At 36.9% G+C, this 27,679-nt stretch overlaps 1 protein-coding gene across 2 annotated transcripts; it reads left to right on the top strand.

Annotated features, from left to right (window-relative positions):
- Positions 1–595: 595 nt before the first annotated feature.
- Positions 596–27,679, top strand: vapb (VAMP (vesicle-associated membrane protein)-associated protein B and C). Of its 2 annotated transcripts, none has more exons than XM_077197937.1 (6): positions 596–913; positions 11,008–11,160; positions 18,909–19,012; positions 20,121–20,201; positions 20,398–20,574; positions 24,497–27,679. In XM_077197937.1, the coding sequence occupies exons 1-6, from the start codon at positions 856–858 to the stop codon at positions 24,656–24,658; spliced, it is 735 nt and encodes a 244-aa protein (XP_077054052.1). In that variant the 5' UTR covers positions 596–855; the 3' UTR covers positions 24,659–27,679. The 2 variants fall into 2 exon arrangements, with proteins under 2 accessions (XP_077054052.1, XP_077054053.1); XM_077197938.1 differs by having other exon boundaries at positions 599–913; positions 24,500–27,679.

Raw genomic sequence — 27,679 nt, 5'->3', positions numbered from 1 at the left:
AAATATATATCAAAAATTTGGTGGTTCACGAAAAACATGAACATTTTTAGTTACCTTTTTAATTGCTTTGCAGTGCCATTTATTATTTTTGTGTACAAATATCCCATGCCTCTTAAATATAAGGGTCATTAAAAATGTTACAAATTATATGAATTATATATTTTTTAATTATATTTGTTATATTAGGATATATATTAAATAATAAAAAGTCTAAGTATTAAACAGTTTTTAAAATAATATTATTAATTTAATATAATTCAGGTAGCTTTAGGTAGCTTACATTCCATGTCTCTTAAACATAAGGCTCATTGAATATAAAATAATTATACAAAAATATATATATATTAGGATGAATATTAAAAAGTTTTCTTTATTATATATAGGCCTAATATAACATAATAAAAAAACTTTTTAATTATAAAAATGGTAGCATTTTTTTCAGTGGTCATTGTATGTTAATATAACAAATGCATATACTGTTCATATAACACTGCAAAGTTATCGTAACATTTTCATAACATGGTTCATGACAGATGACCCATAAAGACAGCCCACCCCTCCCTCATTCTACTACACCCTTCTCCTCACATCAGTCGCCACTACTGAGTACTGCAGGGGCAGTGACGTCACGGCCAGCCTCCCTCTCTCTCTCCCACAGTCCCTTTCCTGCTGCATCACAACAGTCGCTAGTGGATCGGGTAACTGAGCTATTTCCACTGCCTTGTGGAGTTTTTATTTCAAATAAATGTAACAGAAGTCCTCATCGCCTAACAGCCTCAACCGTCAAGCCCGTCACCGTCAGTCCGAGTGGACGTCAGCGCAGCCAGTCTGAACGCGTTTCAAGCGCAGTGGGAGATGGCCAGGCCAGAGCAGGTCCTGCTTCTAGAACCACAGCACGAATTGAGATTTCGAGGTGAGTGGAGAGACTGACACAGCCGTGGACGAGCGCCTGAAACGCCCAACACAAAGAGGGAGGGTCATTCTTTAGGGGGTTCAGGGCAGAAGGAGGCGGTGAGATGGCGTTTCTGACAGGCCTTAATCCTTGTAGTAATAATGATAATATGGCGCAGCGCCGTAATGATAAATCGCGCCAAACTAATTAGAAAGACATCAATCCCGCTTCACAAGGAGTATATTAAGTGCTGACTAGGTTTAACAGAAGACTGAATATCACGTTAGCTCGAGCTAGCCTGTTTAGGCCTTAAAATACAGGCTCTACTGGTGGGCTGGTTAATTCGGTTAGTATGAAGCAGTTCAACCAGTGTTGCCATATTCGCTCATTATTAGCGACGTTACGTTTTTTTCTTTTCTTCATACAGTCGCTTAAAAATGGCATGTTGCTTTTATTTTAGTCTTATTTACAGCAGCGTATAATTGCTTGTTAACGTTTCGCCTACTTGCATAAAAAAAGTGTGTATGTCGTTATTTAGTGTTATATTTCTCTGATTGAATGACCGCTGTGAGTGAGCTGTCAAGGCGAGCGCTCATTTCTCCTCGTGTTCAGATGATCAGAATGAGAAATGGTTTCTTTCGTAAGCATGAAGAACTGGGCCGCTTATTTTGACTTGTTTCGGTCGGGCAAGTCGATTATTTTTGGCTTATTGTTTTCAGAACAGGTCGCATTTTTTTCTAGCGAAATCTGGCAACACTGACAACAACCTACCTTGATGCTGCTTCCAGTCAGGAAGTCATCGGCACCATTTAAAAGACACCTGCACTATTATTCCACCTGACATGGTTATATTGTGGATATTAATTATGTCGTAAACAAACTTAAGTATTTTTGTGAAACAAGTTGCCATTTTGTAGACTTTTAAGGTTTCGGGCTTTTAGCCTAATGTAAGTTTATAAATTTGATTTTTTCACAATTTCAGGGTTCATTTCATGGACTGGCAAAACTAATTACTGTCGACAGGAGACCATTGCTATGTTGTTGTATGTTTACATTAGCATGCTATTTATTAAAGTTTGCAAGAAATCAGCCAGTAAGAATGCTAGGGAGGCACTGACACCTCCCATGTGATCACCCTTTGTCAACAGGCTCCAATATTGTTTTGTTCTCAACATTTCCCCAAAAAAATCTTCTTTTGTGTTCCATACAAGAGTAAAAGTCATACCGGTTTTGATTGGAATGGTGTAAGGGTGAGTGAATGATGACAGAATTATCATTAGGGACTGCCCCTTTAAGGAGCTCAATGAAAGTGCAAAGAGCTCAACTTTCACATTTACATTTATGCATTTGGCTGACACTTTAATCCAAAGCAGCTGGTATTGAAATCAAGCTATATATTTTATTAGTTATTGCATTTGCTGGGAATGGGCAAAAGAGCGTTTTCCTCCCTCTGAAACTTTATTTGCTAAAAGTAATATTTCCAAATAATATCACACCGACTGTTTTCCTAAAAGATGCTCTAATTTTAAAGTTTTGGCAAATCAACTTGCAATATCAGTGAAACAGCATTCCTTCTTTAGTCACCCTACCTTGGGCATATTTACATTTTTCGTAAACTGTCAGGACACACCTTGTGAATTGTCTGGATTTTGCAAGGGACGTTTTGTAAAACTATTTAATGTTGTTACTGTTTGTGATGTCATGTCTTTAGTTACTTGTTTTGTAAGTACTTTAAAGGTGACATACTATGCCCCTTTTCACAAGTCTTATAAATCTGGTGTCCCCAGAATGTGTCTGTGAAATTTCAGCTCAAAATACCCCCCAGTTCATTTATTATAGCTCGTCAAAGTTGCCCATTTTTGGGTGTAACCAAAATTGCACTGTTTTTGTGCGTGTCCCTTTAAATACAAATGAGCTGCTGCTCCCCTCCCCCGTTCAGAAGATGGCCGATCCTTTACACGAGCTTCAGATACTCCATCAATAACAAGCGTGAATTTCAGTCAAATATAAGAAATAACCCATAGCGGAGTGCAGCCTTACAGAGAGACTCAGGAAGACATTGTAACTTTTAGACGTACATGGACATTTCTGAATGGTTAGTGGAGGATACATGTATGTAGTTGTTGTGGAGTTACATTGATCAATCTCATGGAATTGCATGTACTGTCATGTTTAACTTTAACACAAGTTGACAGTTCCCTGAGGTCTTTATGAGACAGCTGTGACATGTTTTGGTCCAATAGTGTTCAGTGCTCGTCTGTGCAGAAACGACAGAAAAGTTTGCATTGCTAGAACTTTTGCCATTGCTACACTGTTTTCGCTTGAGAACACCCACAGCGCCACCATTAGGTTGAAACGTGCAGATTAAGGGGCGGTAATATTATAATAAGAGTCCCTTCCTACGTCAGAAGGGGAGCGAAATCAGATCTGCTTAATTTTTGACATGCTTGCAGAGAAAGGCTTTTACTGGTCACTTTTCACGTTTTCAGGGTTGGTAGATGCACAGGGGACCTGATTATAGCACTTAAAGGGTAACTAAACACTAAAATAACTTTTGTTAGTCAATGATCTGTAAGAATGGAGCTTCATAAATGCTGTTCATTGATTCCAGTAATTTTTTTGACATTTGGGTTTAAAATTTTTTAATTCTACAATATATGGTTTAAAAACGTCTGAGTGCTGCCCTCTTCAGGTTGAAAGGTGGCTACTGCAGTTTAATTTTCCTATTGGTGGTTGCGGTGGTTCGTGACGTAGCGGTTGCAGGTGACGTAGGCAGGTTCCATACAAAGAGATGCATCTCAGGTGCACGCCCCCCTCCGCTGGGCTGTGCCCACTTTTCCAGCATTTTTCAAATATTGCCAGTGGGTGGAGTCAGGCTCTGACCAGGGTAACTAATCCCCTGGGGGGGGCGTGCACCTGAGACCCGCAGAGGCGGATTAATTGACAGCTGCTGTCAGACTCTAAAATGGAGAGTGACTAGAGTGACGCAAGTAGCTTTGCAACAGAGCGGTCATTTGAAGTCGAGGACTTTTCTCCCCCAGCTTCACCTGAAGTGGAGGATGTTGAATTGTCTGTGGACACAGGGCCAGAGCCATATCAATTCGAGCCACTGGCTCAAACTGCGGTCTTAACTGCATTTTATATTCAGTAATTTTGAGATAATTCTTTCCAGGATTATTATTACTATTACGTTCAGTATATTTTGCTGCTATGTGAAAAAAATATCCAGCAAAACGCGCGTTTGTCGACACCAGAGGGTTAACTTTAGCCTAAGGAACATAAATTGTGATTAAAAGTATAGGCTCACTCACATCATGACGATCGTTTTCAATACTCGTAATTCCAACTCCTGACTCCCTACAGTAGTTTTGACGGAACCAGATGCTTTTATACCAGGGGCTGCCAAGGGCGTGGTGAGCTCGCACCAAGGGCGTGACAGAGTACCGTCACAGAGGACCCTACGTCACAGAGTACCCCTACTTCAAGAGCTTTCCATTTAACCTGAAGAGGGCAGCACTCCGTTGAGGCCGTTTTTACACCATATATTTGAAAATTAAAACACTTTATACCCAAATGTCAAAAGATTTACTTGAATCAAAGAACAGCATTTATGAAGATCCATTCTTACAGATCATTAACTAAAAAAAGTTGTTTTAGTGTTTAGTTACCCTTTAAACACAGACAAAGTCAGATTTTAATGATATGTCCCCTTTAAAAATGAGGGTGGTTCTCCTACTGCTTGTTCACACCTGCAGCCTGTGAGGGGACATTATGCCAGGTTTAGACAACACAATTTTTTTGTCTGTTACGATAGTCTCTGTGTCAGAGTATAAGATTTTGTCTCCTTAATTCTTGTCGTGTCGTAGACCAGAAACAAATCAGACTATATGATTCTGACATCCAGGAAATGCACACTTTAGAACCATTTTAAACACTACATCGAGACCCATCTGCGTCTCCTCAGTTCTCGCACATGCGTCGTGGCGCTCTCATGATCTCACGTCAGAGGCCCACACAGAAGAAAATGAATAGTTGAATAAAGTTGTTATTTATTTTGTTTTTGCGCACAAAAAGTATTCTCGTCACTTGATAAACTTAAGATTGAGCCATTGTAGTCACTTCGACTATTTTAACGATGCCTTTACTAACTTTTCTGGGCCGGCAGATGCAATTACCTTGCAGCCTATGAAGGAGTGAGACAGCTCTCAGATTTCATCAAAAATATCTTAATTTGTGTTCCGAAGATGAACGAAATTACTGGTGAGTAATTACTGACAGAATTTTCTAACTAACCCTTTAATGCGCTCGCCGTTGTACTATTCTTTGAAACGACAGGGGGCGACTCACAGTCAGGAATCAGTAGTGAGAAGTAAGGTACACATGTGACAGTTCACTTCACCAAAACCACACTACAAAAGAATCATGTGAAATCCAGTTAACCTTGAGATTATTGCTTGTGACATTACAACTAAATAAATGGATATGAGAACATATCTAAAACTAAATTACAATGATCTCTTAAATATTTTCAAAATTTACCCAAAATTTTCATTTCATTTGTGATTTTTTTTTTTAATAAACATGGACCTATATTTTCATTAAAAGGGCTAATTTATGCTATATTAGGCTCATTTGTAATTGTAAGCAATTAATCTAGACACGCGCAAACTGGGTGCCGGTACAAACGTACCTGCTCGGCCAGATTCGCCTCCAGATCGTGCATCTTCGGAAGCAAAGCCACTCTGAAAGTCAGAAAAATTGCTTGCACACCGCCACACAAAATGGGGTCGCATGCACTTCCGTCAATGGTACAATGACGTCATTTTTGCCACGTGCACCCAAGAAAACTTAATCAGCCTTAATGTTAATTCCAGTTCTCCCCGGGTTGCTGAAGCGCCTCCACTATCATTCGCCAACATTTATTGTATCGTCGTGATAGTCCTTCGTCGAAACATCAGGCAGGAGTATTGTAGCTCCACGAACCTTTTCTCCATTGCATAATTCCACCTAGCAGCACCAATGACATCGTCTCTCTTTTGCTTCGCCATGATTTAAAGCTGTGTATGGAAGAGCTTCTGTGCTCCTATTGGTCAGTGTCACAGATGTGTCGGAACCTGTCGTGGAGCACCGTAAAAAATTAAACAGGCTAGTTCTGTTGGGACGTCGAAGCATTGGAGATGTGGCGACGGTTGTCATCCGCTATGACACACTGACACTATACGAGATAAAACAATAAATTCTTGCGTCCTGATGCCCATTATCATTTACGAATCAGCATGACACCCTACATCTAATGGATCGGGCTGATATTGTGTAGTCTGAACCCTGCATTAGACATGCTCTTAGTTATAGGAGTTAAATATCAATGCCAGTCTAATGCTGAATGCCATTTGGTTTCCCCAACATATTTAGTATGTTATCAATATATTTTCTTAAAACTGTTTAATCTAATGGTTCCTGTCGCGTTTTTTGTTAGTTTCATGTTAACCAGCATTTAGTTTTTTTTATTCAGTAATAAACTCTGAAATGAACTGCTCACTCACAAAGTTGTTTTTTACAACAAGCCATATCTGATCTTTGCTTATCAACAGCCAAACTTTTGATAAGCATTGAAATTCAAAGTTAATGCGTGTAACCATTGCACCTTTTTATTGCTTAGTTTTCCTTTAGTGATCTTGCTTGTTGAGCAATACTATTCTTGTCCACGATTCTTCTGGAACTACTTTTTCAATTGATGTCACCTGGGCCATAGGGCTGTCACTTTTGAGAAAAATCAAATTCAAACGGTTATCGAATATCAAGTAATGTATTCGAATATATTCGAATTTCTACGAGATACAATACGTTTAGAGCGCCTGCTCCTGGATGAGATGGCAAACAATAATAAAAAAACAAAAAACGGTCTAATCATAGACTGTAAAAAATGCGCTAAACATGGCACTTTAAAAACCGGATAGTTTATTTATAGTACGAATACGGATATTTCACGTCATGTTCGAATGCATATTCGAATATCGAATAAAAAGTGACAGCCCTACTGGGCCATAAGGGCAATTGGTTAATGCTAATGTCTTCAAAAGTGTGTGTGCTGGTATTTAAAAGGGCTGCTTAGTAATCATGTAAATGCTCATTTGTTGACATTTAATCAAGTCTATGCTGGGAATAATGTCATTCTCTTCCAGGTTTCATTTTGGTTGTTAATCAATCACTAAAATTTAGGAAGATTAGCCTCAGTTGGTCCCACTGTGTCAGTTCTAAAATGCTTCCTCAAAATTGTCCTGATTCAAAGGCAGTGCATAGTTACAGTAAAATTGTCACCTGATGTGATTGTCCAAATGTTTTTGTTTCCGACAGACTTTTAGGTATACTACTTATATATTAATTTTTAGTTTGACCTATTATTAATCGGTATATATTGGATAAGTGGCAAGAGGAGTGGAACACGTGCAAGAATAATAAGCTTTATGAAATTCATCCGGAAATTTCGAACAGACTTTTAATCACTCTTAAATCTTGATCTGATCAAGTGGTATTCACCAGATGTCGTATAGGTCATACAAGTTTGACTCATGCCTTTTGCTTAAAGGGGAAGACCCAACTCTATCCATGTTTTAGAATGCTCTTCTATGAAGTTATTTCACTTAAGGACTTATTTAGTAAGATTATGCCTAAAAAAAGTCATATTTATGTGATATTTGTATTTTTGTCATTTAATTTTTGCCATGAAAATAGCCTTAGATGCTGACATGGCATTAAATAAAACAATCTATCTATCAGACAATGAATATGCTACACTAGAATAATCAAATATATACAAAAGCCTTATGGGCTGCTTGCGTTGCAAAAATAATTTTCTTACTCAGTATTTTTGGCTTGATTTTCAGTATCCTGAAAAAAGGATAACATTTGCTTATGAAGCAAAATGACATACGACATGAAATCTTCAATGTCAGTGAACTAAATTTAGTGTGGTTTATTTACAAAACAGGGTTTAGAAACATTTTCAATAGAGAGCAAGCTTATTTATTAACATATTTTTTTCTTTCCTTTTTTCCCCATTTCTAAATAAGCTTTAATTTTAACCTCACTTAATTTTGTTAGATTTCTCTGGCAGGGGAAAACACTTAATATATAATCTTCAAATAAATAGAAGCGTCACATGGCTGTCAAGTTGAAAATGTAGTTTTTAAAAATGCATCTTTATGTTCTGTTTTTAGTATCATGCATTTTATGGGTCATGATTTAATTCGCACATATATATAGCCATAATTGAAACAAATTCAATGTAAAAGAAGTACTGCACAATTGAGGACAGTTTGACATATTTGTTTTTCAAGAGTTAATTTAGCCGACATTACATTATGAAGCTGACATTATATCAAAGCTAAAGAGATGTCAAATACACTGCAGAGTTGGTAGGTGTAGTCCAAAGCTCAGTTGCAGGCTTATGTTTTATAAGTGAGGTACAATGCATTTGTTTCTCAGCACTGGAGAAGGCTTCCCCCAGAGAAGGCTTCCTGCCTGGGTCATCATACACCATAAAGAAGCCAAAATCATCTTAGTTACACCACGCCTCCTGCCTCAGACTCCACCCCCCTACAATACACTTCATTGAAAAGTTAGTGATGCTCTCAAGTAGCAGGTGACTTCAGGTAACAATAACCCGACCGTCCAGGCATGCCACTTTATATTTAAAGCGTTTGAAGCGGAGACTCGTCTGTAGAGTTCAGGAAGTACCTCCAGCCAATAATTAAATGTAATTTTAGGAAGTATAAAGGGCAGTTTGAGATTTTGAGGTGGTCCAGGTATAGTAATGGGGCAAAGCTGTTAAAATATGGTGATGTCTGTTTGATTTATCAGGGCTGCACCTTTTTGGCCTGTTCCATCCGGTTAGAATCACTAATACCTTGAACTATTTGGTGAAATTATATAAGTGTTCATTGATTCAGACCTTGGATAACTGAATTATTATAATGATCATGAAACGGTCCTGAAATAAATATGTTTTAGGGCTATAAAGTAGGGTGTAAATGAGAGGCAGATGTTGAAATACAGAGTTGGAAAGACGAGTCACATCTGCACACGTGCGGATGCCAAGTATCTCTCCCTGTAGATGAACGCTGCATCACTGCAGACAGATGTGTTGGGTATTTCTGAGCTATACGAAATGCACGCATAATCGCTCGAGGCTTTTCCGCCGTTGTACCTTGTTTGGCAGGAAAACCTCTACTACATTAAATGATGTGTACGGTGAGTTTTTTAAGGTGCTCAGGGAATCATATTTGTGTCTGCAGAATATCCTAGAACTTTCTTGATGCTCAGTCTGACTCTAGAGGTCAAACTGAGGATCTTTTATGAAAAATATGTATGCATTAAAGTGAGACTACATGGCTATATGGTAACTATAAAGTACTATTTAGGTGACTATAAAGGTGCAGCATTACTGCAATTCTAAGCTCTAGGTGCAAGCGCTTTTCAATTTTTTTGCCTATTTTTAAATCTGATCTTAATGTCAGCTTAATTCAAAAGCTGTTATTTGTGTAGTGACGTTTGCGAATAAAACCGTAATTTTACTGTAAGTCATACTAGTTATTTTTCATTTAGATTATAATTTTAGATTAATTGATAACCCTTTTTTATGAGTACTTAATTACAAAATGACTCCAAATGCCCGGCCCTACCATTTAAAGGGCTGTTTTTTCATAAATATTTTTTTGTTCTTCTTAGGCACTTGGTATTGATCGGTGATGATGTCATTTACCTAATAAAATTAATACAGATAATGATGCCTTTCTGCATGACTCATGCTTTGCAATTACTTATGCACTAATTCTATCAGGTTCTCCGTATAGGTCTATATGAATGGAAAAGACATGGAGCGTAAGGCTTTTGGCCAGAATAGTCCATTATTAGGCCTTCTGCAATGTTTGTCTCTCTTTTAAGGTTTTAAAGGCCCAAGATGCTTAGTTTGTCTGTGTCTTTTCCTCTGTAACACAACATAAAGGCTCAAACAACATAAGGCTCTCTATGGGTTTCAAGTGTCTCAGCCTCTCAATAATTTAACTGGTTTAATAGAATTAACCTAGATGAGGTGTTGCATACTTGATGTGTGGTGCTGCCATATTACAAAGGGTGAAGGATGTTTGAGACAGAACTAACATGTATGGTTGTCAACGTGAAATCAAAATTGTCCCGATTTACTTTCTCAACACATATTTATGGTTATATTGTGCACAATTTCATTGTTTATCTATGTAATCAGTCATCAAACTGTAATAACTTGCTCTTCCTGATGGATAAAAGAGTCCTGTTTTATTTGTTTTTGCTCATGGAAATAAAAAATGTGTTGCAAATTATTCTGTTTTATGTTGACTATAATAGAAAAAAGATATCCCTGGATTTATAGTGTTTATACAAACATATTTACAGTACTACTAAATTTAGGCCTTGTTGTTTTTCTACATTTTTATTTTATTTGTTGTTACAGTGAAAAATATATCCCAGTTACTCCATATCAATGATTCAACCTTGTTTCCGGGTGAAATATTCAAAAAGGTTTTCAAAATGATTTGATTTCATCAGGAATTGGTTGGAAATAAATGTCATTAAAATGCAAGCCAAAGAGACGAAAAGCATGTATAAATCTTCTCTCTTTCACCATATAGTTTTTAAGTCTCTGTTCATCACCACAGACATTTACATTAATTGATTCTGTGATATGGACTGATTAGCATCAACCTTTGGCAGAACAAATTCTCTTTGTTCCATTTTCCTGGTTTGCCGCAGTCTAAAACAGGTGCCAGGATTGAGAACAATTCTGTGGTCTTTTGGCCTTTGATGTACCGCTAATTTTGTAATGTGCCACTAATGTGGTTTGTCTCGAATCATTATGACTTGGTGGGGTGAAATCGGTTACAAGGTTGTAAATCGATGTGGCCACTTAGAGCAGTCTTGCTGCAGATATTGTTTGAGATGTTTTTGCAGAAAGCCATCAGCCAGCACACCCTAGCAACTGCATGGCAATGCACTAACAACCACAGAGCAACAGCCGAGTTTTGAATGTAACAATTATTGAATGTCCTTAAATAATTATTGAATTGTCTTTCTCCCCTCAGGTCCATTTACAGATGTGGTGACCACCACCCTAAAGCTCGCTAATCCCACAGACAGAAATGTGTGCTTTAAAGTAAAGACAACTGCACCGCGCCGGTACTGCGTGCGGCCAAACAGCGGAGTGATTGATGCCGGGACCTCCATCAACGTCTCCGGTAAATGCACCTCATTTTTCTTAAAATTAGCATTTTGATAGCATTGATCACTATTGATTTAAACTGTCGAAGCTTCCAAATGACGACAAGAATGTTGTTGCCTTATAGTTGTTGTTGTTGTTATTAATATTATTAGGGGTGTAATGATAAACTCAGCTCACGATTTGATGCGCATCACGACACTGGGTTCATCATACGATACGCATCACAATATTTTGAACAAAATTTAAAAATGAAACTGAAATTCAAATAGCAGATTTATTTCCAAAATATTAAAGGGTAACTAAACCCTAAACCAACTTTTTTTAGTTAATGTTCTGTAAGAATGGGGCTTTATTAGTACTGTTCATTGATTCAAGTAACTTTTTTGACATTTGTGTATAAAGTGTTTTAATTCTACAATATATGGTGTAAAAACGTCTGAGTGCTGCCCTCTTTAGGTTGAACGGTGGCTACTGTAGTTGAATTTTTCTATTGGATGTTTGGGGTGGTTTGTGACGTAGGCAGGTTACATACAAAGAGATGCGTCTCAGTGCACAAATACCTCTGCCAATAATAAAAAACTATAATAGCAGAGCGGCTCAAAAAGTAATAGGCCAATGCGTTTCCACAACGCGTTTTCGTTGAGCCAGAGCCAGTGTCACGAGACTGAAAGCAGCAGAAACGGAAGAGCAGAGCAGTGAGAGGCGCTTCACTGCCCCGGCAAGTTTAAAAGGCTGCATTGCACTGTTATTATTCATACTGTAACATTCGTGTGTTCGTTTTGTCAAGTTGCAGTTGTTTGAAATAACAAACCTGTTCACCCGAAGGAAAACTCGACAAAGTGCTATTAGAAGACATCCTGTCATAGCTTTTTGGTACATAACAGCTACCGTAGATGAAACACGCATTGGAAAAAGCGAGGCGCTGGAGAGCACAATTCATTTGAATGCAAAATACAATTTCACCGCTAGATGGGAGAAATTCCTACACAATGTCCCTTTAACAATTTTCAATAACTTTGTTGTACATACAACTTAATAAAGACAATTAACAAAATTTAATTGAACCTTCTGTATGTAAATTCACAATTGACTAGGTGTGTCTGAACAATAAAACTGAATTTTAATTGGGATGGCTGAAACCTAAGAGAGAACAGGTAAAGCAGTAAAACTATTGTGACACAGAATAAAAATATTCATGATTCTGAATCTCATACAGAATTATACTTTGCATAGCCTATAAATAATGTAAGCCCTTTTTTACTGATAAAATCAGACATTTGGCATTATCAGGACCCACAAATTTTGCCACATTGCATTATTATACATTATATTAGTAGTTTAGTGTAGTACTGTTTTTCTAACGCAGTACACTTGCACTTTCAATGCAGGCATTCGTTGTATATCTTACACAGATAAGATTATCTTTTTTTAAGTTTTAGGGGAATTGGCTTTAAATGTAGGGCCCGAGATCTCTCAGATTACATAAAACGTATATCTCCATTTATGTTTGGAATATGAATGAAAATCTTTCAGGTTTGCAACAACATGAGGGTGAGTACCTGATGACAGAATTGACATTTTTGGGTAATTTATACTTTATAAATGCAGTAAGCTGAGTCTTGGATAAAACTAACTCTGTATCGTGAGTCATATAGTTTACATCTATGATACATATTGTCGCATTTTTATCTCGCATTTTAAAGCCGTTCTTTGAACGCTGCTCAGATCGAGTTATGCAGGCCATTTCACCAGCAGGGAACAGACAAGGAAAAGGTCCGTGAGATTGATTTTATGCCTCTTTGGGATGGCACCACCAAGCGCCGTTCACTTTAAGTATAAAGGTGCAGAGAGCCAGTGGTTGTTCTGTAGGCAAACAGAGCCTTGAATTTGATGCAAGTGGTTATTGGCAGCCAGTGCAAACCTGTGAGGAGAGGTGTGATGTGCGCTCTCTTCCACTCTTGCTCTGGCGTTCTGGATCAGTTGAAGAGGTTTCACAGAACATGCTGGAAGGCCTGACAAGAGAGCATTACAATAGTCCAGTCTGGATAGAACAAGAGCTTCGACAAGGAGTTGTGAAGCATGCTGCGTTAGGAAAGATCTAATCTTCCTAATGTTGTATAAAGCAAGTCTGCAGGACCGGGCCATCGTAGAAAAATGGTCTGTGAAGCTTAACTGATCAACAATCACAACTCCCAAGATTTCTGGCTATACTGGAAGGAGCTATGGTTGATGAACCAAGTTGAATGGAGAGGTTGTGATGAATTGAATTGAATTAAATTAAATATGATATTAAAGTGTTGATATTAAATAAGAATAAATATTAATTTACACATATATAAAAGTGTTATTGTTATTACTACCTCTACTTCGTAATTTTTTATGTTTATTTATTGATTATCCTTTTCTTATTTATATTAATATAATTTATTGATGTGCTTGTGTCGTAATTAATAATAATAGTTATTTAAAATTAATATGAATTTGTAATTTATTATTTATATTTGCCTAATTTATATTAATATTATTTATTGTTTTGCTTGCTTTGTTATAAACTCAATAGAAATGCTCTCCATTTACAGGAACACATGCACTGCCTTCCTTTAATAACTTTTTTTTTTTTTACACTGTTGCAGATACAGAGCCATATATAGTTTCATTACATTAAATACAGTGCTATGATTCATCTGCTCCAAGTCTGTATATTGTAGATATACAAGAGGAACCATTTTGACGAGGATGATGTCAATATTGTGTGTCATATGACAGATGTTTGTAATGAAAACGCCATTAGCGGTCTTTCAAAGAACCAAGTGCTTAAAATTGCCGTTGCTATCAAATGATCATTAACTCTGTCAGGTAATTGATCAGTATGAGCAGTTGATTATTTAGGTCAATTCTGAAAGGGATTGTTTAATAGTGAGTCATATCTGATCTTTTCTGTCGATGTGTGATAGGAAATCTGTTTGTGTGAGCTTGACAGCTTGACTTGTATTCTGCAGACACATTTTTTTCTGTACACCTCCTGGTTTCTGTATGTGTGAATTTACAGAGAATCAACTCATCAGAAACACAGACCGTTTGTTGTTTTTGAGCAAAAACTGCACACAAAAAAATCGCCCCCAAAAAAATTGGTTTACTAAAAACTATTAAAAAATAATTTTCAGTAATTAAAAAAAGATGAAATTAAAAAGTAAATATTAAATGAAAATCTTAAACAAAAAACTAGAAATGCTGCCTTTGCAACTAATAGAAATAAAGCGTATGATGAAGAACTGAAATGGCTGAAACTGAAATAAAAATAAGCCTATGTATATAAATACAATTAAAATGAAACTATAAAGGTAAATAAATAATGCTAAAATATTAGATTTGAAGGCACTTTTGCCAACAGTGATTAGTGATAAAACGACCAGAAGCTATGATGTGAATTGAACAAGAGTGACTGTTGACGGCGTGATATGGCCGTGTCCTAAGTGATGTGGTTACGTATTCTAAGATGAGAATATGTAACTTTATGCAAATGAGCCAATTAAGTCATTGGAATACACTTGACCCGTCTCCTGTGAGATACTTTGGTTGGCAAAATGAAGGAGACATTTATGTTACAGCACCCTTTGTGCATGATGGAAGCCTTTACATAACCAAGAGATAATTTTGTAACAACAGTCTTTGAGATTTCAAATGAGTTAACCTTAGGAAAACTCTCAGAGCCTCTTGGAATCTCATGGACATTCTTAAATTGCTCTCATTATTCTGTGTTGATTCCAATGTTTTGGGATTTCTCTCCATGGTGAGATGCCTGGTCCCTGTCAATATGTGCAATAGCTCTGACTGTATTTGAATCGATGACAAGCTAGTTTTTTAGTCTTCCCTGGCGTGTTTATCAGAGGGGATCTACAATGGATTTTGGTTAATGGGCTTTTGACTTTTATCCAGACCTATGAGACGAGCCTCACGTCTCCACCCGTTCTCAAACATCATTGTCTGTCTGGGTTGTGAAGTTTTTTGTTGACAGTTCAAAAGCAACAACTTCAAGCTCTGAATCCCTCATGAATCTGTTATGATTGAAGAAACTTTAACTTTGTCAAGTTCTTTATACAGTATGTCAACTTCCACATTGTCAACAGATTACACACTTATTTAACACTCACATAAATGTCACCATTATGTAACACTTCTATGCCTTTATTTGATCAGCAACAACATTTCTCTGGCTGCACTAAGTGAAGTAACTCCAATTTAAATATATATTTGTGGTTACTGATAATAGTGATTGTGACAATCTGCAGGTTAACAGGAAATAGGTTGAGTATTGTTTTTTTCTTTTTTCTTAAACATCTTCTTTAAGTCTTCATTTTTTATAATTCCATCCACCCATCAATCCAAACATTATGAAGAGATCAGCAATTGGGATTTTTTACATGCTATTTCTTTAACTGCAAGGTGGAGACACCAGTAAACTTAATGCTGAATATGGTTTATTATGGTTAATCACTTAGTGTTTATAATCCTGTCATGATAATATCAAATTACTTGTTGATTATATTTATTAATAAATACCCTGTCATGACTCAGAACCTTTGCTTTGGAACTTAGTAAGTTAAGTACGCCTCTCTAAACCATTAGTGTTGTCTGGATTTCCTCACATTTTCTCTCTCTCTCTCCATTTAGACTTCATAGTTTTTGCCGAGGGGATTCCGAGGTCGTGTTTCATAATTAATGGAGTTGCTCTGCTTTTTATCTCCAGGGATCCAGTTAATTAGGCTGAGGAACGATTGTCTGCAGTCAGGTGTTTTGTTTGAATGCACGTGGCCCAGGGCGACAGTTTTCTGCAGTTGTCCCACACCCAGACAAGCCACAGCCCTGAGGATGACCACTCAAGTTGTGACTACACAAGCTCTGTGTGATTAGAAATAGTTCTCTTAAGAATACAAGAAAGAACAGTACGTGCAGACAGCTCATAAAGACTGAGATTGCGCCAAATATGGTTGCTTTCACAACAAAAAAGGAGATCAGAAAGACCTTTCTGTACATGAACAATTCTCATCTTTCTACATTGCACATTAGAGATATCTAATCAAAAGTATGCACACCTGAGAGCGTAAATTAGTTAATATTTTGTAATATTATCGGGTCAATCACATAAATGGCTAAATATAATCAAATCAATTTTCATTATTCTGTTTCTTGTAAATTTCCAACCGTCTTCGGGCTAACATTTTCTATGTTCTGCAAATTTAAGAATCACATAAAGATTTTCTTTGTTAAAGAAATCATGCTCTTGTGCTGTATTAAATCACTGCCTTGCTCTTGTTGGATTGTGTCAGTAGTGATCTGCCAGAACGAACTGTCCATCACAGTCAGTCAGCATGGAGCTGCCCATTTTATTGTTCAAGAAGACAATAACACTTAATACTTAAAGTCTCTGGCTTTGTTTAGCAAAAAAAAATTTTTTTTAGCACATTCAACTCACATCTGTCTATTTGATTGCAGTTTGAACATTGAAAAAAATCTCAGGAAATCTATTTTTAAATTCACATTCACACAACACTGTTTACCACAAACTTTAATGCATTTTGACCGTTCATTTATACAACACAACATCACCAACTAACGGCCTGGCAGCATAATACAGCGTTTTTATTCATTTTGCGTAGATTGGTGTCAATGTGGATCGTTTGACAGTGTTGTCATCTGTATGCTAACATTTTCAAAAAAGCAAAGTAAAAACTTAGCACCCTCAGTCTAAAAATTAATTGTTTTTTTCATTTGCGATTCAATGTGTATATAACGTCATACACCGTGGGCGGTAGCTTCTATTGCTGTTTTCATTACTGTGACAATTGATAAACACTACCATTAAAAAATGCTCACCAAGGCTGCATTTATTTGATCAGAAATACAGTAAATACTTGTGAAATATTATGGTAACAATTTCAATAAGGTTTCGTTTGTTAACATTAGTTAACTACATTAGTTAACATGAACTAACAATGACCAATACTTCTACAGCATTCATTAATCTAAGTTAAAGTTAATTAAAAGATTTACTTATCAAAATATGTATCTGTTAACCTGAGTTAATGCACTGTTATCAAACATGAACAAAGGTTAATAATATTGCTCATCCTTAGGTAATGTATTAATTAATGTTTAGAAGACATGATGGTAAAGTGTTATTCAAATTTTAAATAAACGATTTCTATTGTAATATATTTTAAAATGTAATTTATTCCTGTGATGGCAAAGCTGAATGGTGTGAACTTGAACTGATACTTTGACTTCCTCCACATCTTGCGTGAAGGATAGCAACAGCTATGGGTGAGAATTCTGAATATTTGCACAGTGCACATTTCTTTTAGTAATATTACTAATGTGAACTGTACAAATAAAGTCACGTCAAGACTCATTTAGTCCTTCTTCCTCTGTTGATGCGTTTAAAAATACCCCCTTGATGCTGCTAGTGATATACCGGTCTAGTGCAGTCAGAAAGATTGGGACTGACAAAACAGGACATTCCCAATCTGTCTCAGCCGTCTGTTTTCAGTTTGCAATATCGACGGCGCTTGATTGCCATAATGGCACACAAAACCAAAGTGAGGTTTTTTTAACTCGCCGGGGAGTTGGCCTGCACCTTCTGTGAGCTCGGCAGTAGTAGCCACATCTAAGAGGGCCTTTGAAATTAAGAGATCATTTGTTTGTAATGAAACTTAGCAGCAGTTTTCCTAAATCATGCACACATTCACTCCAACGTAAAAAAAGACCCTTTTGAATTCGAATGGTGTCTTTTTAAAAAGGGTGATGGGGGGTGAAATCGTCTTTCAATACTGATTTCAACCGTGCCAGAGCCCTCGCACGCCAGGCATAAGAAAGTGATCATTGTAAATCATGGTAACAGCTCTAAATTAGCTTTTGCTCATTGGAATGACATCAAATAACATGGCCTTCTTTGGATGGTGATGATGGGGTTGTAGACGTGAACTTCCTCACACTAACACCTGGTTTGAGTTAAAGGCTGAATGTGTTATTATTAACGTGAAAAACACTGTTTAGGAGCTGTAAGAAAAATTGCCCTTCTGGGGTCACTGAAGTTTTATCAGCAACATTTGTAGTGGGATTATATGAAATGAATAGCTAAGTCTTTTTGTCATTTTGTGAAACATGGATGTTTTACACCCAAATATTTTATCACATAATAAAATAAGGGTCATTAAATCATTTAACAATGCCACGATAAAACACCAAACTGACTAGCGCAAACCTTAGAAAATCATCTCGCATGATTCATTTGGATACTCTCCTCCCATAAATTTTGCATCTGAAAAATTCCAACAAATGCATATGCAATAAGGTCAGCCGCAAAAATTACTGTCCACACCTTTTCACTGCTATTTTTTCCACTGCGTGTCTTTAGTAAATCCTGACATTAGTAAAGTTTTTTTAACGCCAAAAGAGGATTTGCACTGATGCAAGCTGTTAGTAAATCTGGCCCTTGGACTGTTGAGAAACCTATCTGCTGGAAATTTTAATATTGTAGTTTTTTTTTATTCCTTAAAAATCAAAAAAAGATGTTGGAGCCATCATGGAGCACTTGGTGCTCAAGTAGGCATCTCAGGTTCAAATCTGGCTCAGATCATTTCCGATCCGACCCCCCCCCCCACCTTGCCTGTCCTCTTATGACTATCCTTGCCCACTAAAATGAGGAAAACACTAAAGATATTGTTTAATGTGTACTGTATTCATGTTCTTGTGTTTGTCTTACAGTGATGCTGCAACCGTTCGATTATGATCCGAATGAGAAAAGCAAACACAAGTTCATGGTACAGTCTCTGCTGGCCCCACCTGACATGACCGACACTGAGGGAGTGGTGAGTACTGATCCATACCACCTGCTTTCTGAAGGTTTATACTCCCCTTATATATACATATTATTAAACCATTCTTGATGTCTTGTATGTGGGGTCCAAAATGTACTTTTATAACTGGTAATTGCAGGTGGATTGATGTTTTTACCAGCCTTGAACAGTGTTATTTGTTTTGCTTTATTTATATAGTAGTATAGTATGTATTAATAATTTTTTTAATTAGCTTTTATTTTTAGGTTTTAATTTTTAGGTTTAGAGCTGCAGTTGTGTTTGTTCCATCTGATAATTATATTGTATTTTATTTCAGCTTAATTAAATTTTTTAAAAAAAGTTTTAGTTAACAATAACAACACAAAACAGTCTTTTGCATTTTATTTAAGTTTTTCAATATACAGACTTCAACAAAAGTGTGCTGCAATAATACTGTGATACAAAGGGGTGTGAGTTTGCTGTTCAAGTAATACAAGCAATTGTCACATAACCCCAGTTTTTGACAGGGTCCGAGAAATTTCTAAAATAGATCATTCTGAACATTTGTGTGCATGAGCAGATGTAATGGCATGATGTAAATAGGTTATGAAAACGTCAGGAAGAAGCAGCGGATAGAAAATGTAGAGCAGAGATCTGGCTGCTTATTCACTATCCTGAACTATTTCCACTATTCCTTGTTGATGGCTCCAAGGCTTAACTCCAAAACCCGAGGGAGCTGCCTCACTGTCTGCTGTCTACATAGCCAGATACCTTTTTAAGATCCGAGACCTCGCAGATGACTGCTTTGAAACTCTCTTCATGGGCAACTTATTAATGCAGAGCGTCCACAATTGGCTCAGGTGGCTTGTGGCTAGGCTAATGTATCAATGCTGTTACAAGCATGAGAACTAGTACAAAGCACACAAATATTTTAGTAAATTGTGCATTTTTAATTGTTTCAGAGATTTTCTAGCGATACTTTTTATCATCTACATTTCTCTGGGGAAATCTTCCTATGATGCCTAAAAATGTTGTGTATGTAAGCCGGTCGCTAGGGTTTGTACACAGCTCATGAGGTGTTTATTTGGTGTATAATCAAATGTAGGCTCTTGTTTACACATGATGTTGTTCTTTCCTGCAGTGGAAGGACGCCAAGCCCGAGGATCTGATGGACTCCAAGCTGAGATGTGTCTTTGATATGCCCGCTGAAAATGAGAAAACAGTGAGTGGATGGTTTTCATGTTTTTCCTCATGTTAGCTCTGAGCTGTATGCAGTGTGTGAAATGGCAGCAGGAGTGACTACATTCATGATACGCTCTCCTAAAACTATTAAGCAAAACAGATTATTGGCTCTTTTTGGATGCATTTGCTTATGATTGTGTCTGTCTGTCTGTGTGTGAACCTGATTTTGGCCACAGCATGAAATGGAAAGCAATAAGATATCCGCCAGTCTCTCAAAGTCGGAATCATCCACATTGTCTATGAAGTCCATGGCCTCCAGTCTGGATGATGGAGAGGTCAAGAAGATCATGGAGGAATGTAAAAGACTGCAGACAGAGGTGCAGCGGCTACGAGAGGAGAACAAACAGATCAGGGTGAGTGTTTGCTATTTGCATTCTCATAAATATCATTGTCCGCAATAGTCATAAATATTTTAAAACATTAGATATTTTTTTGCTATTTTCTTTTAAACTCAGAATTCAAATATACAAAATTCTGCATTAAAAGTACATTATATACAATACCGTTCAGAATTTTGGCCTCTGAATGATTTTTGAAAGAAGTCTCTTATGCTCACCAAGGCTGCATTTATTTAATCAAAAATACAATGAAAACATATATTATAACAATTTAAATTGTTTTCTATTTCAATATTTTTAAATCTATAATTTTATTCCTGTCATGGCCAAGCTGAATTTTCAGCATAATTTCTACAGTCTTCAGTGTCACATGATCCTTTAGAAATCATTCTAATATACCTTTAAACATTCGCCTAACATTCATCGACCTTTAAAACATGCAAGTAGTAGCCTAACGTTTGCCACGTTACATGCCCACTCGCTCTAACGCTATCCTAGATAAATCTGCGCTATTATTAGGCACATATCCAAGTGTTTGTTCTGAGTGTGGAAGCTAAATTAGTACCGTGCTTACTGCATACTCTCTCAAAATTCACATCCACTATCCTCTTTGCAGCCGACTCAGAAATCACTAATTTATGAATAAATGGTTAAGATGTTCAGATAGTCTTTAGATTTGTTTTTTCTGATACATTCATAATCATTATTTTTGTCGGTGCGCTGCAGCAAGCTTTGTGTACGTTTGAGCGCTTAATTCATATTTTAAATGTTTATTATGGTTTATTATTTCTCTGCAATGTAGAACAATGTTATAATATTTCTCAGCCTTGAATCTGAAACCATTTTCCAATGGCACTCCCTAACCCCACGTCGGGCCTATACATTTAAAGGTGCCGTAGGTGATTCTTTGCCGAAACATTTTTTGTTATGCTGGTTGATAGTCTCCTTATGCTGATAGCAATCGCTCTGTTAAACGGTCTAAATGTATTTTTATAAATATATGTCATCTGTGGAAGGCGTAGGACCACAAAATGTTCGTTCAATCGTTGTGTTCGGTCCGGAGTACGGTCCTATATACTACGTGCACAAGCGTAGTAACGAACTTCCGCTATTGTCAGAAGTCTGCATATCAGTTTCCGGTTAACGGCTGTTCATCCGCATCTGCTAATAAACAAACCAGATGAGTGCTGCTGTTGTACGAAAAAAAGAGTTCTTAAACACATCAAAGTTTCTAAGAACTGTAGGTGGATCTATCATCTAACCCTCGTTTCACACATACTCTGTTTGCAGTGTGTTTTGCGGTCATAGACTGTAAAAAGGTTGCGGTGCAGGAGCAACGCGTGCTAGTGCTTTCACATATGATGCGTTTGCAGTGAATAACTGATCCGCGGCTGTACCACAAACACATACTTACTGTTTTTATTTAAAATCCAGAAGTTATGCTGCAACTTTTATTTTCAAAAAAAGTTTTAAGCATTGCGATTCTCTTTGTACACATATACACTCTTTAATGGACGTATGCACGTTTAAACACAATTTAAACAACGCAAGTTAGGGCTATAATGCCATGCATTACTTATACATATAATAAGTTGCTCAAGCAAGTGGTCAAATATTTGCGATGTTAAAAATTTTAAATTAAAACTTAAAATTGAAAAAAAAAAAAAACAGCCGACTCACATGCCTGAAAATGTAGTAATTTCACCATAAATTCGTTTCATTAAATAAAATGTAGTAATCTCACCATAAATGCATTTAATTATATACCGGTTTTCACAGTCATCTGAAGACTGTGAAGACCGGGGTAAATCAAGGAAAACTACAATTTACTTCAACAAGGCGAACAACACTCGTCCCATTCGTGGAGGTGGAACAACAAGTTCTTTGTGACATGCAAGATCTATTGTATTTAAATGCAAAAGAAAAGGCATGCGAGTCGGCTGTTTTTGTCAATTTTAAGTTTTAATTTGAAATATTTGCGATATTTAAATATTGAGCAACTTAATACTATAGGTAATGCATGGAATAATAGCCCTAACTTGCGTTGTTTAAATTGTGTTTAAACGAGCATACGTCCATTAAAGAGTGTATATGATTACAAAGAGAATCGCAATGCTTAACTTTTTTTGAAAATAAAAGTTGCAGCATAACTTCTGGATTTTAAATAAAAACAGTAAGTATGTGTTTGTGGTACAGCCGCGGATCAGTTACTCACTGCAAACGCATCATATGTGAAAGCACTAGCACGCGTTGCTCCTGCACCGCAACCTTTTTACAGTCTATGACCGCAAAACACACTGCAAACAGAGTATGTGTGAAACGAGGGTTAGATGATAGATCCACCTACAGTTCTTAGAAACTGTGATGTGTTTAAGAACTCTTTTTTTCGTACAACAGCAGCACTCATCTGGTTTGTTTATTAGCAGATGCGGATGAACAGCCGTTAACCGGAAACTGATATGCAGACTTCTGACAATAGCGGAAGTTCGTTACTACGCTTGTGGACTTAGTCTATAGCATGTGTTCCCTGTCGCTCAGTGTATGTTTGCACACCACTGCGCAGGTTGTCCACGCAAGTCATTAGCGCGTACACGTACGCTGTGCACACTGAGCGAGAATGGCAGGCAAGCAGCAACAACCCAACTTTCCTTCTGAACCGAGAACAGGTGGCACTGGCAAAGGATATACGATCTATATATATTCATCGGAGCCAAGCAGACTCTCATTGTGGAAACCCTGTCATGCAAGAAATATTATTACATACTGACAAGTTTTGCTTGCTAAACAAACCGAAAACTTGCTGCATCTTATTCTTTAAGAATTTGTTTATGTTTGGTATTGTCGTGTTACTAACTGTACTATAAAGTTTTCTCACAGTTGAATGACACATGATATTGGTATTGCAGTAACGTTGTCTCCGGTCTTCTTGGCTATGCGCGTTCATGCTTTCAGGAGGCTTGGCTTTGGATGGCGATTTGCAGGGAGGGTGGGACGTACGCTTTTACTGCTAGCATTTTCCCAGATGTCCTACAGGACCTTTAAGTAATTCAAATAATATCCTAAATGTCATACTAGTCGAGTAATGGCTCAAATTAAGACAAAAAAAATCTTTAGTCAGTGACATATAAATATACAATACAAATCTTTACTGTTAATACTTACCGGAAACTGTTTTCAATTTAATGTATTCTTGCTGAATAAAAGTTTCTTAAAAAATTTTTATAGTAGTGTACATAATTCAAAGTGGTAATCTCTTGAATTTAGATGAAGTATAACAACTTAATACTGTAAATTAGAGGAAATAGAAATTATATGAGGATTTCTACTCACAAATATTTTTTGATCTATTCTTGTGTGGTCACTTCATTTGATTTAGAGGCAATGAAAAAGATGCTCAAATTACCAATAGACTGAAACAAAATAAAAAGATTGAAAGTGGAATCTAAGGGTGCACTTACTCTAAATACTGTCTCAAATTGAATTACAGGAAAAAATAAAAATTTGTATTCGCTTTAAAGCATTTATATCATTAATTTATATTAATTTCTTCCCACTGATGTCCACTTAAAATGTTTTTTTTTGTGTGTGCCTATTTGACCTATTTGAGTTTTTCATGAAAAAATAATTTCAGAATAAAAATGTTCAGTGTTCGTCTGCTGTACCTTTAAGAAACACTTGAAAAAAGCAACGTTACATTTATATCCATCACTCTGCTCTCTATAGATATTGCTCAAATTTGTAACGGCCACAGGATGTTGAGCATATCAAGAGTCGGAACTGAAGATAACTTGCCCTTACTGATCAGCTGCAGCTGGGGACCATTACTGCTGCTTGTTTAATGAGACGCATGCAGGCCCAAAAGCGCTTTTCATAACTCTCGAGATTATTTCTGTCATCTAACTGTCTTTATCTTTATCTCTCTCTTCCACTTCCCCAGCAGGAAGATGATGGTCTGCGGATGAGGAAGAGCACAGCAATGACCGCTCCGCACTCCTCTTCAGCGATGAGAGTGAAGGAGGAGGGGCTGAGCACCAGGGTGATCGCTCTAATTGTGCTGTTTTTTGTTGTGGGTGTCATCGTCGGCAAGTTGGCCTTGTAAAATCCAAGAGGAGAGTGTTACAAGCATGCATTGCGGATGAAACTAAAACAAAACAGACAAGTAACCAATGCAGAATTCGTTTAATCCGAATGCCATATCATTGGGGTAGTTTTGGATTAGCAAGGTGTGTAAAATTAATAAAGAGATCAAGATATTTCATCATGTTATGTGCAAAGAAATAAATTCAGAAAAAAAATAATAGTAATCTGGCACAGCTCTTGCCTCAAAATTGTGAAATCATTCTGGCCCTCTTCCTTAATTATTTCTGATGCAAGTTCAAATATATCATAGATTTTAACCACTAAAATGTTGTAGGGATTTTCTAACACCAGATGTGCGACTGAGTTGTGCTAGAGTGAATGTTGTTTAGCACTTTTTTTTTTTCAATGGGTAAGAAGCAAATTGAATCTGTATACAAATGCTAAACATCTTTGAAAAGTGTCACATGTGCATTTAATTTGTGCATTCCCAAACATCCTGCATTAAAGCAGCAGTTCACTGAAGTTTAGCCTGTATATTTTAAATCACTCTCCAGGTAATTGATAAAAACAAGCCTTCTAGTATCTTCCCCAGTCACACTGTTGTTGAAATGACGTGTTTTATATCTTCCATCCCCTTCCGTTCAGTCCAGCAGATATGTTTGAGTACCAACAAGTACTATGATTTAACATACATTTCCTTGACAAATCAGATAACATGCATTTTTGCAAGTTTTTTTTTTGTTAAAAGACCATCACCGTTTCATGCCAATTTAATGTTCACTTGCAAACACCCGCCAATCCACTTTTAAGACAAAACCACCACAAAGTCTGACTTTTAAGTGGCTTTGTCAATACAGTTTGACTATTAGGTGATTTTTATTTTTTATTTTTTTCAGACATCTTAAATCAACAGCGAAGAAATGGACTGTTAGTGACTGATATTTCAAACTGCTGTTACTGGGGAAGTGTTGGTGAAACCCTTTTGGCCGTTCACCCATTCATTTGCTCCAAAAACCATTTGAAACAAAATTTCTCTGTATGTCGGTGAGGCGCAGAGCTGATGTCTCTGAAACCAACACTTCCGATGATGCTTTGCACAAACAAATTTCCCTGTCAGGAACAGAATAGGTTTTTCACCTTTCTTTATTATTGTTTTCTTTTGGTAAGGGATATGTGCTTGAATACATGGCTCTGTTTAGAGCAAAAAATACTTTATATTTTATTAAGCTGCTCCATAGGTGAAATCTTTTTTCAGGCCCTTTTAGCACACCTCTGTTTCCATTTCTCTGCCTGTCGACCTGAGTTAATTTATTGATCAAGTCATTATTATATACAATAATAGTGCAGCTGCTAAGCGTAATATCTGATGCACCATGTACATGCAACTGGTTGAAGGTCTCTCTCCCTATGAACTTTCTATCTGAAGATGCCATGAGGAGAGTTCAGCATCAGGTCCATTAACACTGACCCCCCTCTCACTTTACCCCTTCAAAAAAGAACAAAAAAAAGGAATAGTAAATCTAGGCTTAAACATTTTATAATCATTTACTCATGTTGTTCCAACCCCAAATTTTTTGCTTCTGTGAAACAAGATATTAGGAATTGCTGCTCTTTTCCATACATGATTTACAGTATGTTGCTGCGAAAAAGGACAAAAATAGTCATGAAACTATCATAAAACTAGTCCAAAGATCTTTCACACTATTCTGAAGCCATACGAATAGATTTGTGTTAGAGATGGACTGGATTTGTTCATGGCGTTTGGCATACAATTTGATGTTTGAGATTTTGCATATGGTGTGATATGTAAATGAGATTTGGCATATTAATTGATATTTTAATGAGTTTATGAGTGTCAAACGGTTTAGCCGGTTGGCCTGTTTTCCACTCAAAGCTATTGCCTGGGTTTAGAACATGGTACACAAATTGTATGGTGTTTTTCTTAAATTTTTGTCCTTTTTAGATCTTTTCTGGATCAATCCCCATCCACGTTTATGGGAAAGAGCAGCTCAGACAATCTGCACTTTTGGGTTTCGTAGAAGAAAGTAATTAATATGAGGTCGTAACAACATGATGAGGGAGTAAACCGTGATGAAATGTTTATTCTTGAGGGCAACTATTCTTTTAAAAACTGACACGTGTGAGTATTGTAACCTGTATTTTAGCCATGCCAAGCCTACACCTCATTTCCAGATAAATGCATGGCTTCGATATGCCTTGTCGGTGGTCTGAAATGTACACAACACTGGTTTATCTCGCAGCATAAGGCTTTAAAAAACACTCCTGACATTTCTGCACTGTTTTCCTGAGCCCTCTGTTTCTTTGCTGTCCTCTGATGTTAATTTAGTCGTTTGTTTGGATTTAAGTTATGAATAAAGCTTTTATTGCACAGAACTGTTTATATTAAAAATGCACTACATATAAAGAATGTCATCTTCCCATGCACTACGGTCTGGTCTTTGTGAAATATACGAAATGACACCCGAAAAGAGACTCTTCCTACAGGGGACCATTTTCTGACCTGATGTGTATTTGTGTCATAGTTTGGTGTTGTGGGGGTGTCTTTTTCTTTAATGTTTCTCTTCTACCCCCCTCCTTGAGAAGCTTTTGTTTCAGTTAATCATCTTATTGCTAAATATTGGATTTCTAAGAACAGAGGAGCTTACGATATTGACAAACGGCAAAACTTTGCTTTGTGAGTAACTTAAGGAGACATTCAGGGTATTGGGGTTTTTGGACTGCAGTTTATGTATAGTTCACCAAGGAGTATGATTGCCATGGAGAGGGAGGGATTTGGGGGCCTATCAGCCAATCAGCTGGCTCATAATTAAAGGAAAACCTTATTATAGTGCCCCAAACCTTCACATACAATGTAAACATGAAGGTGACCGTTTTGTATGTATATAAATAATGAGTCTAAGATGAAAATTAAGGTTGATATTCCTAGTCAAGTAGTCTATAATGGTATATAAAGAAACCCCAACTTTGTTGGACTATGTAGCATCTTAATAAATTAAATCAATAAAGCCCCAGACCAAAA

The sequence above is a fragment of the Siphateles boraxobius genome, unplaced genomic scaffold (assembly GCF_051911475.1).
Source record: "Siphateles boraxobius isolate OS27281-9 unplaced genomic scaffold, OSU_SipBor_1 41, whole genome shotgun sequence".
In the NCBI taxonomy this organism is placed as follows: Eukaryota; Metazoa; Chordata; class Actinopteri; order Cypriniformes; family Leuciscidae; genus Siphateles; species Siphateles boraxobius.
This window is presented reverse-complemented; position numbering and strand designations above follow the sequence as displayed.

Coding starts and splice junctions, on each gene's coding strand:
- vapb (XM_077197937.1), top strand. CDS start 856: ATGGCCAGGCCAGAGCAGGTCCTGCTTCTAGAACCACAGCACGAATTG. Junction 20,202..20,397: donor CCGCTGAAAATGAGAAAACA/GTGAGTGGATGG, acceptor TTTTGGCCACAG/CATGAAATGGAAAGCAATAA. Junction 20,575..24,496: donor AGGAGAACAAACAGATCAGG/GTGAGTGTTTGC, acceptor CCACTTCCCCAG/CAGGAAGATGATGGTCTGCG.